This window comes from Phragmites australis, chromosome 7 (assembly GCF_958298935.1).
Source record: "Phragmites australis chromosome 7, lpPhrAust1.1, whole genome shotgun sequence".
In the NCBI taxonomy this organism is placed as follows: domain Eukaryota; kingdom Viridiplantae; phylum Streptophyta; class Magnoliopsida; order Poales; family Poaceae; genus Phragmites; species Phragmites australis.
This window is the reverse complement of record NC_084927.1, coordinates 23,832,052-23,845,281: the sequence shown is the minus strand read 5'-3', so window position 1 is coordinate 23,845,281 and position 13,230 is coordinate 23,832,052. Positions and strand designations below refer to the sequence as shown.

Genomic DNA, 13,230 nt, shown 5'->3' with positions numbered 1-13,230 from the left:
TTACCTCACAAAGTATGTTCATACTAATATCGATTTATCGGGTTTTTAGGAATATATTGTTGTGATCATAAAATATACAATTCATTCAATTTTTCATGTTTTACAACAAATCTCAAATGGACTACACCATAAGTTCTATCTCTTTATAAAAAAAAATACAAGTTCAAAATTTATGGCATTATCTATCTAAGATCCATGCAGGGCACAAGTACTCGCCCGGTCATAAATATTTGGTGTTTTGAACATCGATATGGTCTTCAAAACACTTTGACCCTCAGCTTAGCTTCTATTGTAATATATTTATTTTCAACAAAATTACATTAAAAAAAGTATTTTACAAAACAAATCAACATATATGATTCCCATGTTTTTAATTTTCTTTTTGGAAACTAGGGCACGAGCACTGTCATTCGTTACAACGAGAGGAGAATACAATGTACAGCCACACCCGCACACAAAGCATCACCACGAATTACATTCCAACTTAAATATTCAAAGCAAAATTCAAAGTTTAAGTTTAGAAGAGTCTAGCAACATGTATATCCAAAACATCAAGTATTCCGCTTATGTATCACATGAGACCATCATGCATCATAACCCTGAACTCATCGAACGAGAGGACGCCGTCGCCGTCGAGATCGAACCTGCAGATCATGGCCCTGCACTCGTCTAAGCCCGGCTCCTGCGACCCCAGGCGGCTGAGCATCCGCTGCAGGCTCGCCGGCGTGATGTGCTGCCCTGCCCCCTCGCCCTCCACCGCCGTCGCGTCCGCGTACATCGCGAATGCCACCCTCAGGCACCGCCACCTGCCGTCCTCATCGGCCTCTTGATCCGCCTCGCGGGCCAGCCTCAGGAACTCGTCGCGGTCCAGCAGGCCGTCACCGTCGGCGTCCGCCGCCGCGACGATGGCCGCGGCTTCCTCCTCGCCGAGCGCTGCCGCCATGCAGCCGCGCAGCTCGGACGCGGACACCTTGCCGTCGCCGTCCTTGTCCAAGGCCGCGAACAACGAAGATGCTGCCATGGCAGCGATTCCCAACCACGTGGGTGTTGCTTCTGCTTGTCGATCGATGCAAAGATGATCAGACGCGAGCTGGCGGTGGACTGGGAGCTAAGCCTAAGCAGCCATGTATGTTTGCACATGCACACACGAACCCGGCCTTATCTGTGGCTTAGTGGCTGTGTACGTAGGTAGGTAGGTAGACATTGAGATCTATGTAGTGTCTGTGCCTCTCTCTCTCTATATATATAGAGAGATAATTGGAAGGTTCTCGGTCACGCATGCCATACGCTAGCTAGCTAGCTATCGCTTAATTAACTAGGTTTAGATGTGGGCTGCGATGTAATTTCCGCGTCGACTTTTCTGGAGAACAGGCATGCATCGTGCGTCCTTGATTATACGCCTACTGCAAGCACCGCAACCAGTTCATTGGTCAGGTCAAATACGCTTGGTATCTCTTGCTTGCAGCTAGCAACGGAGGCTTAGTTTTTTCTGTCATCCAGGGGCCGGGGGGTTGATCGAGCGAGACAAGCCGATAGCAGCAGTGTGATGACGAGCCGATAGCTACCTAGCCGTTATATTAATGTGATCTAAAAAGTCAAATACACATGAAATGAAGTTATCAACAAGGGGCCACAGGAAATGGCGCGCTAGTGTAATGAAAGGTCCAGACAGCTATCTGATGGCCAATTAATCTGACGGAGCAACTCGTCAGCGCGCGCTAGCTACCTCTTCAATTCTACCAGCTCGTCGATCGCCTGGCACCGCCGCGGTGGGGCTGTTGACGCCGACTGGAGACAGACGGAGGAGAGGACGGGTGCGGTGCGGCGCGCACGACGTACATCGTGGCCGCCGCATGCTAGCTAAGCTAGCAACACCCTTGCTAATTAAACAAACGGTTTGGCTATTAACAAGTTGGTTTTAAGCACTTGAAAAAAAAAGTCAAACATTAAACCAAAAGAAAAATTAAACAGACGGATTAAAATGTACAAAGCGGAAGGTTTTCATGCCGTCTGTACGAAAGGATAAAAAATAAAATAAATAAGATATTGTAGATGGTCAGACAACCGTTTGCTATGATAAATCATTGGAGACGGCTAAATGGCAAACATTGTGTGCATTACTTGCTTTAAAAGAGACGATTCTCCTATAAAACCAATAACAATTGTTTCCATATTACAGACAACTATCCTAAGCATCAACATCATTTAGTTCCATATTGGAGACGATTTTACTACAAAACCAACATTGTTTGATTCAATATTATAGATGTTTTTTCTCTGAAACTAATAACATTTGGTTCTATTACTACTATAAAAACAGTTTCTAGAAGTGGGTGGTAACCTATTTCTATACGAGTTTAGCCACCCATGTCTGGTCAAAGTCCTGTGAAAATGAAAGATTTTCACATGCGCAAAATAGCCACTTGTGAAAATCTATTACTAGAGACAATTCATTTAAGGAACTACATGTGTTAATATGTTAACTATATGTGTTAATAGGTCTCCATATGCGGTTTCTAGCGGACCGCCTCTGGTAATTGGTTCCTGAATCGACTTTTTTGTTCGGAAACCCGATTTTTTTCCTAACCAAGCACCCCCCCTCCCCACACGGCCGCGCCATCGCAAGTCAGTAGCACTCAAACCCGGGACCTCTCAGCTCGCACCAATACGTCATTACCATCTCACCACAGAAGTACTAGTGATACTAATAGCATATATAATCATTTTGATCTCTTTTGTCTAAAACTTCAAACGATTATTTGGACATTTAAATGACCTAAAATGAAAAGGTTTTCAACTATAAAGTTGTAGATCTCGTCGAAGTATATAATTTCCATATAAAATTTGTTCTTATCCAACTTTGTATGAACAGTTATGATTTTTTTAAGATAACATGTTATCCATTACTAGATGCGGTTTACATAAGGAATCGCCTGTGAAAACTATTCCATTTTTAAAAGTGGTTCATATAAGAAATCATATCTGAAAATAACTTTTACAGAGACGATTCACATAAAGAATCACCTGTGGTAATCATACTATTTTTAAGGCGGTTCACGTAAGGAACCGCTTCTAGAAATGACCTTTTACACAGATGATTCATATAAGAAACCACCTATGGTAATCATCCCATTTTCAGAGGCAGATCACGTAAGAAACCACTTCTGAAAATGATCTTTTACACATGCGGTTCACATAAGTAACCGCATGCGGTAATCATCCTATTTTTAGAGACGGTTGTCGTAACCGGCCGTATATGAAAATTTGTTTTCATAGGTGGCCGGAGGCCGCAGGGGTCTGCTCAGGCGGTTTGTCATATGAGCCGCATGTGGAATGACACCCTGAGTGTCATAAAAAATAGTTTTTGTAGTAGTGCATATCACAAACAATTTTCCTTTGGAAACTGATAACATTTGGTTCCATATTACTGTCTGGAATAACCCTAACACCAACTATATTCATATAATTGCATATCGGCCGCTAGCATCAGGAATGCTAGCCCTGCCCTCTGTATATATACAAATATCATAGCACCAATACAAAAACATAGATGAACCATAATATTACAAGTACATACGAACTATCACGTCACAAGTTCATTTGGCATTCAATCCCCATTTTTAATCAATTTGTAGCAAAGCATTACAATTATTAGACAAAGGAGAACAATGATATTACTTTTACAATCATTCTTTGCGGTTCCCCCTTTTCTATTACTTTCTGACCTATCACCCAGGGATATATCAATTGAGTTAATAAAGGTTGAGTTGAATGCTTCCAAAGCATATGTATGATTTTGATACTTCCTAAACAAGCACTCAAGTAACCATGAACCTTTTAATGACATTCGGGCCAAGTTAAGTAAATCCCAAGCTTTCAGTCATGAAATATGACATACCACACCATTGACCTGCACATAGATGCAAAAATGTCTCAGTTAAGCAAATATGTTTCCAACATCATCATTCGCCAATATGTGACCTCGTATCATCGGCCCATTTCAAATTATTCCTATTTCTCATTGACAAAAACTATGACAATATAAGCAAAGGAAATTCAAGTGTTTGAGCATTTGCATCAAAGGAGACACCTATGGGTGAGTGGGTGAGGGCAAGCTCTATTAGGAAAGTTCAATATATGTATGTATGTGTGTATATATATATAATTGTCTCCTCTTTCATCACTTGCATGTTCAAATAGGAAAGCAACACAAAAGGCATCTAAATTTCATCATTTGCAACATCATGTGCCTTAAATTAAGGCACAAGTCGACATAGCTATCATATAGGTGGACTAAGATGTGAAGTAAGAGCATATCATGGCCACTGCACACCTTCTTTCTCTCCTTCTTAAAGAAAGGGAAATGGCCACAATAGTGTCACGGACCACCACTTCATCATAGTTCACCCTTTGTCTCATTATCACATGCCAACAAAAAACTGACAGCAAAAAACCATGATAATAATAGCAAAAAATTCAACAAAAAATCAACATCATCATTCGTCGATATGTGCTCTATATCTTCTCTCAACTCACATCCAAGTTTCTGGCATGGTGAATTTCATCATATCCATGCAGATGTTTCTGGAACTAGTCCCAGTAACCTTTGCATGCTTAGGAAGAAATTGACCATGTTCCTGGAACTAATCCCACAAAAGGCCTCCGTAACATGAAATATTTCTTTGTATCTTTTCCACTAGCTATGTCCACGCTTTCAAGATTGCGAACACTTTAACATTACTAATGAAAAAGATACAAAGAAAGGTTAAGATGTATCATTTGCCAATCAAGATGAATTCCTAACCTAAATTGGCCAATATAAGCAAAGAAGTAAACCAGATAGCCTTAGATCACATATTGTGGTCATTTACGCACATTCTTCCTCCCCAGTTCACATATTGTAGTAGGGATAGTAGGGATGACATATGGAGAAGAAGATGCGGACTGGCTACAGTCATGGCATTACAACATACAGTGCAATGATGGGATATTACCAATTCATCCTAGTCCACCCTTTACATAATCTTTATTGGATTCACCAATTGCAGTAAAATAAAAAAATATTCATTTCTACTTTTGTTATGTGTCCCAAAATTTGCCTAGTCAATTCATTATGGCCTCATATCAACATCATTTATACTCTAATTTCTGACTGAAATTTCTAAACCTAACTAAAAATACTAACTTTAATTTCTAATGAAATTAGCTAAAATTAGCTCTGATGAGGAGGCCTCACTGATATTGGCATCACCATGGAGGAGGCCAACGGCAGGTGGCAGGTACGATGACACTAGCGTTGGTGTGGATGAGGCAGACGATGGGTGGCGTTGGGGCCTCAACATAGGGGTGGCATCATGCAGGGGCAACCCTGGTGTTAATGTGAACGAATCCCACGGTGTGGACGAGGCCGGGGAAGTGGAGTAGGCTGGAAATGTGGACAAGGTTGCCGGAGTTGATGATGCCAGGGACATCATAGGTGCAGCGGTACCGTCGTGTATGAGGCCGGGGGTGGCACATGTCAATGAGGTTGGTGCTGGGGCAACGCGGTGGAGGATGTCAAGCTAAGGAGGCATAGTGAGGAGGCCATGCCCAAGCAACACGGTGGAGGATGTCGAGGCAGCGGTGGCGCGCGGTGGATGAGGTCAGCGCTAGGGTAGCGTAGTGGAGGTCGTTGGAACCAGGGCGACACGGTGGATGTAAGGGCTAGTGTGGCATGCAGTGGAAGAGGTTGGGGCCACAACAAAGCATTATGGACGATGTCGGGGCTATATAGGGTTTGGGGAAAATTTAGAGGTAAATTTTGGCTATAAGAGATAAAAGCAGTCAATTTTGGTCCAACAACCATCCGCCTTGTCCAATATATCGTAGATGATTGAATAGGAAAATTGTTTGTAAAATACGTCATTGCAAAGGAATTTCTCCGTAGAACCATCTATGATATCTTTGAAACTTTGTTTTTTTAAAACAAACAAAAAAGGACATAGAAACATAGAAGTGTCACTGACTAGTTCTTTAAAAAGAAAAAAGAACACTTTTTAGAAACATAGAAGTTTATCATATCACACATATGCAATCAAATCAAAGGATAAAAATTACACTTATCATTAGAACATATATCAATTGTTTAGATTACACATATATGCAATACATATACATTCTAGAAATCCCTCCCGAGCTTCTTCTTGAATGCATGAACGCCATCCTCAATGTACACGATGTAGTATGTGAAAAGGCTAAATGTCACCATGTCATCATCGCAGGTATACATATATGCATTGAGATAGTTAACATCTGAAACTGAAGGGTAGAGAACAAAGCATCAGTTGTCTTGCTGATCAAATGGAATCTTAGCATTGGGATGAACTAAGCCATACTGCAAAATAATAGAAAAATTCAAAAACCAATTTGTATAAGCCTAATGTCTACTGGCAAGCAGAAGACATTCCTGAGGACCAAGAATGATACCAATGTAACTAGCAACTACACGACTCACTCTAACATTATGATTTCGTCTCGGAATTGATAAAATTAAAACAAGAAAATATGGTATAACATGGAAAAACACTCTAAAATCCCTCTACCTCAGTCGGCACGGTGGAGATGCTTGGTGGACAAGGAGGAAGCTGGCTCTGGGATGAGGCGAGGGTGGATCTCGAGGAGGAGGAGGAGGACGTGGCGGTGCAGCACAGTTTCATGCTGTTAGAATTGGTAGACGTCATTTCTTCCTCTGCAGTTGAAAGTGGGAATATGAGAAGAAGAGAGCAAAGTGAATGATTGTGAGATTAACCGACCGCCTCCCTCATGTGTGAATATATAGTGAAGAGACATGCACATGTCCTCTCGGCTTCCCAATTCTTTATATTCCTAATGGTTCGCAACAAGAATCGTTTGTACTATATGTCATCACAGGCAGATGGTTCCCCACTAGATTGCAGGTGGTTGCTTGCTAATGAATATATTGCAGATGGTTATTTCCTTCATTACAAATGGATCTTTAATGTATTGCAGACGGTTGCATATATAACTTAAGAACCGTATGGCTTGAGGATTATGTAACATATCGCAAATAAACACCTGAACAAGCATGAGATCTTCATTACCACGATACAAAAGCATAAAAAAATAGAAATAAATTATTTTTTTGCAAAGAATCATCTCAACTGTGCTCAATGTAGATGATCAATTGGACAAGCAATTGATCTATCAATTTGTCACGCAGCACGATACATACACACATACATACATACATACATACATACATTATGTATGTATGTATGTATATATGTGTGTGTGTATGTATAAACATGAATATATCTTACCAAATGAATTTCATGCTTACACATTTATAACATATAATGCGAAAATAAAAAATCAACTCACTAATCTTCCCACAAAATCAAAATAACAAATTTTTTGAACATAAATAGTTGATGGTTCCCAGTAGAAACCGTTTATATTTGATTTTTGCCGATGGATCCAGACAAAACCATCAGCAAATGGTCATAGAACAGACAGTTCTAACATATTTTGCAGACGGTTCTTTACTGTATTGCGGGTGGTTGCATACGTAATCACCTACAATAAGAACCATACTGCTTGAGGTTTAGCATCTCATAGATAATCATCTGGACAAGCATGGTATCTTCATTAGCATGATACAAAAGCACCATAAGCAAATAGAAAGAATTTCTTGGCAACAAATTTTCTTAAATGTATAGCTCAATTTAGATGAACAATTGAACAGTCAATTGGTCAACCAATTTGTCATGCAGTATCATTCATTTAAATATCTACTAATAAGCCATGCATATTTTCTCCCCATATGCATATAATGCTTGCACTTTTATATTAAATGGTATGAAGACCAAAAATTATTCACACAATTCAAAATAACAAAAAACTTGAGTCTACATAGCAAACAGTTGCTAAAGGAAACCATCGATGTTTTAGTTTTCTGATGGCTTTACTTTGAATCCGTCAGCAAATATTGATAATCACGATGGTTCTGTAATGCATCGCAGATGGTGTTGTATAGCAAATTCATTTTGTTTAACTATTAAGCTTCGGTGGCAAGTTCATCACAGATCCATCAAAAAAAGTTATTGTAGATTGAGATAATACATAGAAATATATAACCTGCACACTAACAAACCCATGAACATTCATGAACCCAGTTGGGTAGGTTACCTTGCCATCAACCAAGACATGGCGTTGCATCAAGATAGAAATCACCTCACGATATGTTGGAGCGTACTTGAGCCTGTTCTTTATGATGAGGATCATAGGAAGTCACTCCCTACATGCTAACACTAATCCTGCACTAGCATATGCCTCCTCATCTCGTTGAGGATGGCAGAGTGGCTGATGGCAATGATGCCAGTTCCACCACTGTCATCGTTGTCACTAGAGTCATCAAAGTCAAAGTCGGTTGTGGACCCCTTGTCCTGATCTTCATATCCTCATCTTCCTCCTCAATCATCTCCTCCACATTCTCGTACTCCTCCTCCTCATCCGTGAGGGCATGCGCGATAGCTTCATCATTGGCGGCGGTGGCCTCGTCTGGGCAGCCATGACCTCCTCATGCAGGGCATGCACTATAGTTTGGTCACTGTGGGTAGCATCATTCGCGAACATGAGTTCCTCATGCAGTGCAAGCGCAATAGCCTTGTCGGTTCATATGGCATGCTTATTCTCCTCTCTCTCATCATGCCGACATTCTCCTCGTCAACCTCCTTCTCAAGAGTGTCCCAATCAACATTATCTTCTAGGTCGGCCACCAAAACCAGTGAGGGATACTCATTTAGAGAGGATGGCGTGTGAGAAGACGAAGCCGTTAGCGCAAGAAGAGACTATTGGCAGTTGAATGTGGGGAACAAGAAGAGGCCAATAGGAAGCAAGAATGTAACTACAAGGAAGATGAATCAGAAGCGATGTTTCCTGTGTGAAAAATTAACAACCGTCTATTCATATTCTAGATGCATATATCATGTTGTCAGTTCATATTCCAGATGCATACATCATAAAACCACCTATGATCAAAGTCATATAATGCTGATGATGATCCATGCGCACCATCGAAGCTCTTTTTTTAGGGAAGCTTATAAACGAAGACTATGATTACTTTTTACTCATTTTTGAATGAGTAAAATGTAGGTATGTAGATCCAGACATTCCAAATATAGTATATAGGTTCATAATTATACATTCTAAAAGTTAGACATCCGATCCACATGCATTTCACTGCATTGTGCATACATTTCTAGCCAAAATGAAGCAAAAGTCATAACATCTCCATCGATCTCTCTAGATATATCCCTTAGGTCACTGCATTCTTGCACTAGCTAGCAAAAAAATTTCAACTATATTCAACTAATAGCTATATATACTACAACTACTCTATCTACTATTGCTAGCTAGCTACTATATCTTCGGAAGCTTCTATGGCAACGATGACACAAAAAAGTCAAATACCCTGTGCAGCTGGGGCCGCTCTCATCATCGCTGTTGTAGCCATCGTACTCCACCTCTAGATCCTCCCTGTCGCCACCCTCATCATCTTTGTCATCATCATTGTCTTCCTCCTCATCGGACTGCTCTTCATTGTTATCCTCGAACTCCTCGGGTCCTCATTGTCAGTCTCAGACACCAATTCCTCCTCTTCTTTAGGCTCATCGTCGGTCTCGGTCACCTCCTCAGTCTCATCACCATCTACCTCCATGAGCTTAGTGTCCTCCTCTTCCTCCTTATCTTTGGGTGCCTCGTCACTCTCGGCCACCTCCTTCTCCTCTTCTTTGAGCTTGCCACCCACCTCCATGAGCTCCTTAAGGTACTGCGCTTCTTCCTCACCCCCGTAGGCAGATCGGCTAGCATCACCTCCTCACCACCATATCCCACCTCAGTGAAGAGAGCCACCGCCCAGTTATTGTCTACCTCCTCGTCGTGGTCGGAGGAAATCATAGGTGAGGGCTAGCTGAATGACGACAGAGGCGATGACTCTAGTGGGCATGGCAACAATTAGGATGAGGATGCCACGACAAAGTGAGTGGAGTGAGTGAAATGTGAGAAAACCCTAACTGGTTTCTGTGCAATTCTATTATTCTCGCCAAACATAATGCAGATAGGTATAAGACAAAGATATCCGCATTAATATGATGTTTCACCTTCCAATCATATGGTAGATGGTTCAAGATAAAGCAAACTGCAACATATTGGCATAATACCAGTGAGTATTGTAGTAGACCGTCTGCAATATGTTTCGGATGGCTCTATCCCAACCACCTGCTTTGTCTCCTCCGATTGCATATGACTGCTTTCATCAACCGTCTATTATATGCCATTGTTTACAAGCAGTCTGTTTTAGTATGAGTCTGCATTCAAGTCAATTATTCTGTTTGGCCTAATTTTTGTTTGGCTATTTGTAGATGATGCCCTGTAGAGCCGTCTGTGACAAGCTTATTGCAGGTGTGTTTAGAAATATTCTGCTATTTATGACCTATTCTGTAGTAGCGAAGGGATGGATTTTGGCGCATTTGGAATGAGAGGAATGCGAGAGTCTTCAGGCGAGCTACCATGCAGGCGGTCATGTTGGTGAAAAAGGCACGAGAGGAGGCGTGTTGCTGGATGCAGGCCGGCAATAGCCTGTTGTTGGAATTTGTTCAGAATGGATAGCAGTTCTGAAGTTTCAGTAGCGGTAGCCGCCGTAGTAGGCCGTGGTTGTTTTTCCAGTTTCCTATGTAATACGCTTTAATCCTTGTCAGTTGACGATCACCCGTAACCTGCTGGTTGTCGTCGTGTAAAAACATTGACCTTCTCTTAATGAAAATGTGCCAAGCACGTTCTCCAAAAGAAAAAAAAAAGGAACGGATAATTGGGAAGAGGAATGCAAATTCGATATAAATTAATTCACATCTGTTTTACAACATGCGTGGAGAATTTCGTATTCTACTAGTATGCTGCATGCGCTTTGCACATTAGACATGGGAGCGCATAGGACCTACGCGGAAGGGCACGTGAAGCTACCGGAGCACGAGTGACTCGGAGCAGAGCACGCGGGGGCTGTGGGACCCACACGGGAGGGTGCGAGAGGAGAGAAAATTGAGTATTTATCGAGTGATATGATGTGAGTAATTTCTAAAATTTAAGGTAGTCTGTAGGACATGGAGGCAGATCACGGAAAGAAAGTACTACATGCTTTTTAAGTAGTAGAGATTATCTATATATTCTTCTACCGGCGCTATCGCCATACATACAGTTCGCGCCCACACCACCACGTTCATTGGCGGAACTAGTGCTAGAGCGTTAGGTACACACCTGATTAGATTTTTCTTTTTTTTTCTTTAGACAAACTGTAGGCTAGACCATATACTAAATTAAATTTGGATCAGATCTTAGAGTGATCGTAGGCCTACATGTGTCTGTCACTGACCACGTTGGCCGTCGTCGGAGATCAAGCGACATCTTTCTCACAGCGCTGCCAACCCTAAGTATCGAGCCAGGGGTGGACCTAGTAAAAGAAATTGAACGAGAGTACAACGGCGATTAGTCCTTTACAACTTAACGAAAAAGAGCTAAATCCATTACAATTCACTAATATACAAGAATTTGAGGGGAGGCTTGTGCCCCCGCTCCCTCCATGCTGAGTCCGCTCATGCGCTGGGCTGATCTTCCTCTGCCCCTGTTCGCGTGGCTCTTCCAGTTCGCTTGGTGGTGGCTAGGTATTAATTAAAGAGCAGGAGGTGGTGGCGGAGGACGTGGACGTGGAGGTGGCGCCGGAGCACTCTCGCGTGCGGGAGCAGGTCGTGGTTCAGGTCGTTGCAGCTCGTGAAGGTGAAGGTGATGGACACGTCAAGGGCACGCGCTGCCGAGTGACAGAGAAGGGGAGTAAGATGGCCAAATGGGCTAGTCGTGCCGGCCCGGCATGGGTCCGGCTCGGCACGATCCGTCTACGGCACGGTCCAATAGGCCCGAATACTATAACGGGCTGTGTCGTGCCGGCCCGCGTGCCGCGCCCTCGGCCCGGGCACGGTTGCAGCACGACGAGCCGTGCTGGGCTGCTGGGCAGTGGGGCCTAGCGGCGGGGCGGGGGCGACGCGACCGAGCAGCTGGGCGGGGTCAGTGGCCAGGACGGTGAGGCAGCGCAGGGGCGGGGTGGAGCGGTGAGACAGCGCCGCGGCGCAAGGGCGAGCGGCGAGGCGAGGCGGGGGCGGGCGGCCAGGGAGGCGGCGGGCGGCGCAGGGCGGAGGCGAGCGACGCAAGGGCAGGCGGCCAGTGCTGACCGTGCCCGTGCCGGCCCGTGTAAACTGGGTTGTGCCGTGCCGACCCACCGTGCCGAGATGTCGGCCCAGACACGACCCAGCTAGCCGTGTCGTGCCGACCCGACCCGTCTAACCTTGTGCCTAGGCCGTGCTTGAGCCGTGTTTACAGTACCGTGCCTCAGACCGACCTAATAGACACGGTCCAGTTGACATCTTTAGAGTACAACTAACACACCATCCAGCTACTCCCACTTCTAGAGTTTTTTTATTTTTATATTTTTTTCAATTAAAAATTTAAATAAATAGATTCCTCGTGAATTTTTTTTTGCAAAACTAGACGCCTGAGAGGGCGGTAAGCAGTCCTACAGGCTCTTACCGTCCTGTAAGGGGCGGGTAGCCTTACAGCTCTATGAGGGGGCGGGTAGCTACAGTACGTGAACAGTAAACCTTAATAAGTACTTCAAAGTTTAATTTTGCTACTATCTTCTCTATTCAAAATAGTGATGTTTTGTTGCTCCAAAAATCCTAAAAAATTTTTACGTGTTACATAATATATGTGCAATCCATTTTAATTGAATTCACCCAAAACTCAATGAACAGTGCTTTGAAGTTTAATTTTGCTAGTATCTTCTCTATTCAAAATAGTGATGTTCTGTTGCTCCAAAAATCCTAAAAAATTTTGTACGTGTTACATAATATATGTGCAACCCATTTTAATTGAATTCACCCAAAAATCCTATGTATAATTTAAACTAAAATTCTCCAAAAAAGACTACTTTTATAACTTCTAGCAATTGTTAGCGCCTCAAATAAATTTCTAAAAATCTGGTAGAATTCACTAATATTCTTCTTATGTGATGTGATAATTTCTAAAATTATTTTTAGCACTAGGTTTATATATGTTTGAATTCAAATTAAGTGAAAAGAAAAATATCACATGAAATTATAAAAATACATATAAATGGTGCATTACAAA

The 13,230-nt window shown here is 42.5% G+C and overlaps 1 protein-coding gene across 1 annotated transcript; it reads right to left on the bottom strand.

Moving 5' to 3' along the window:
• Nucleotides 1–279: 279 nt before the first annotated feature.
• On the bottom strand, nt 280–1,214 carry LOC133923506 (probable calcium-binding protein CML25/26). Its single transcript, XM_062368791.1, has one exon. The coding sequence runs from the start codon at nt 1,019–1,021 to the stop codon at nt 572–574; it is 450 nt and encodes a 149-aa protein (XP_062224775.1). The 5' UTR covers nt 1,022–1,214; the 3' UTR covers nt 280–571.
• Nucleotides 1,215–13,230: the final 12,016 nt, after the last annotated feature.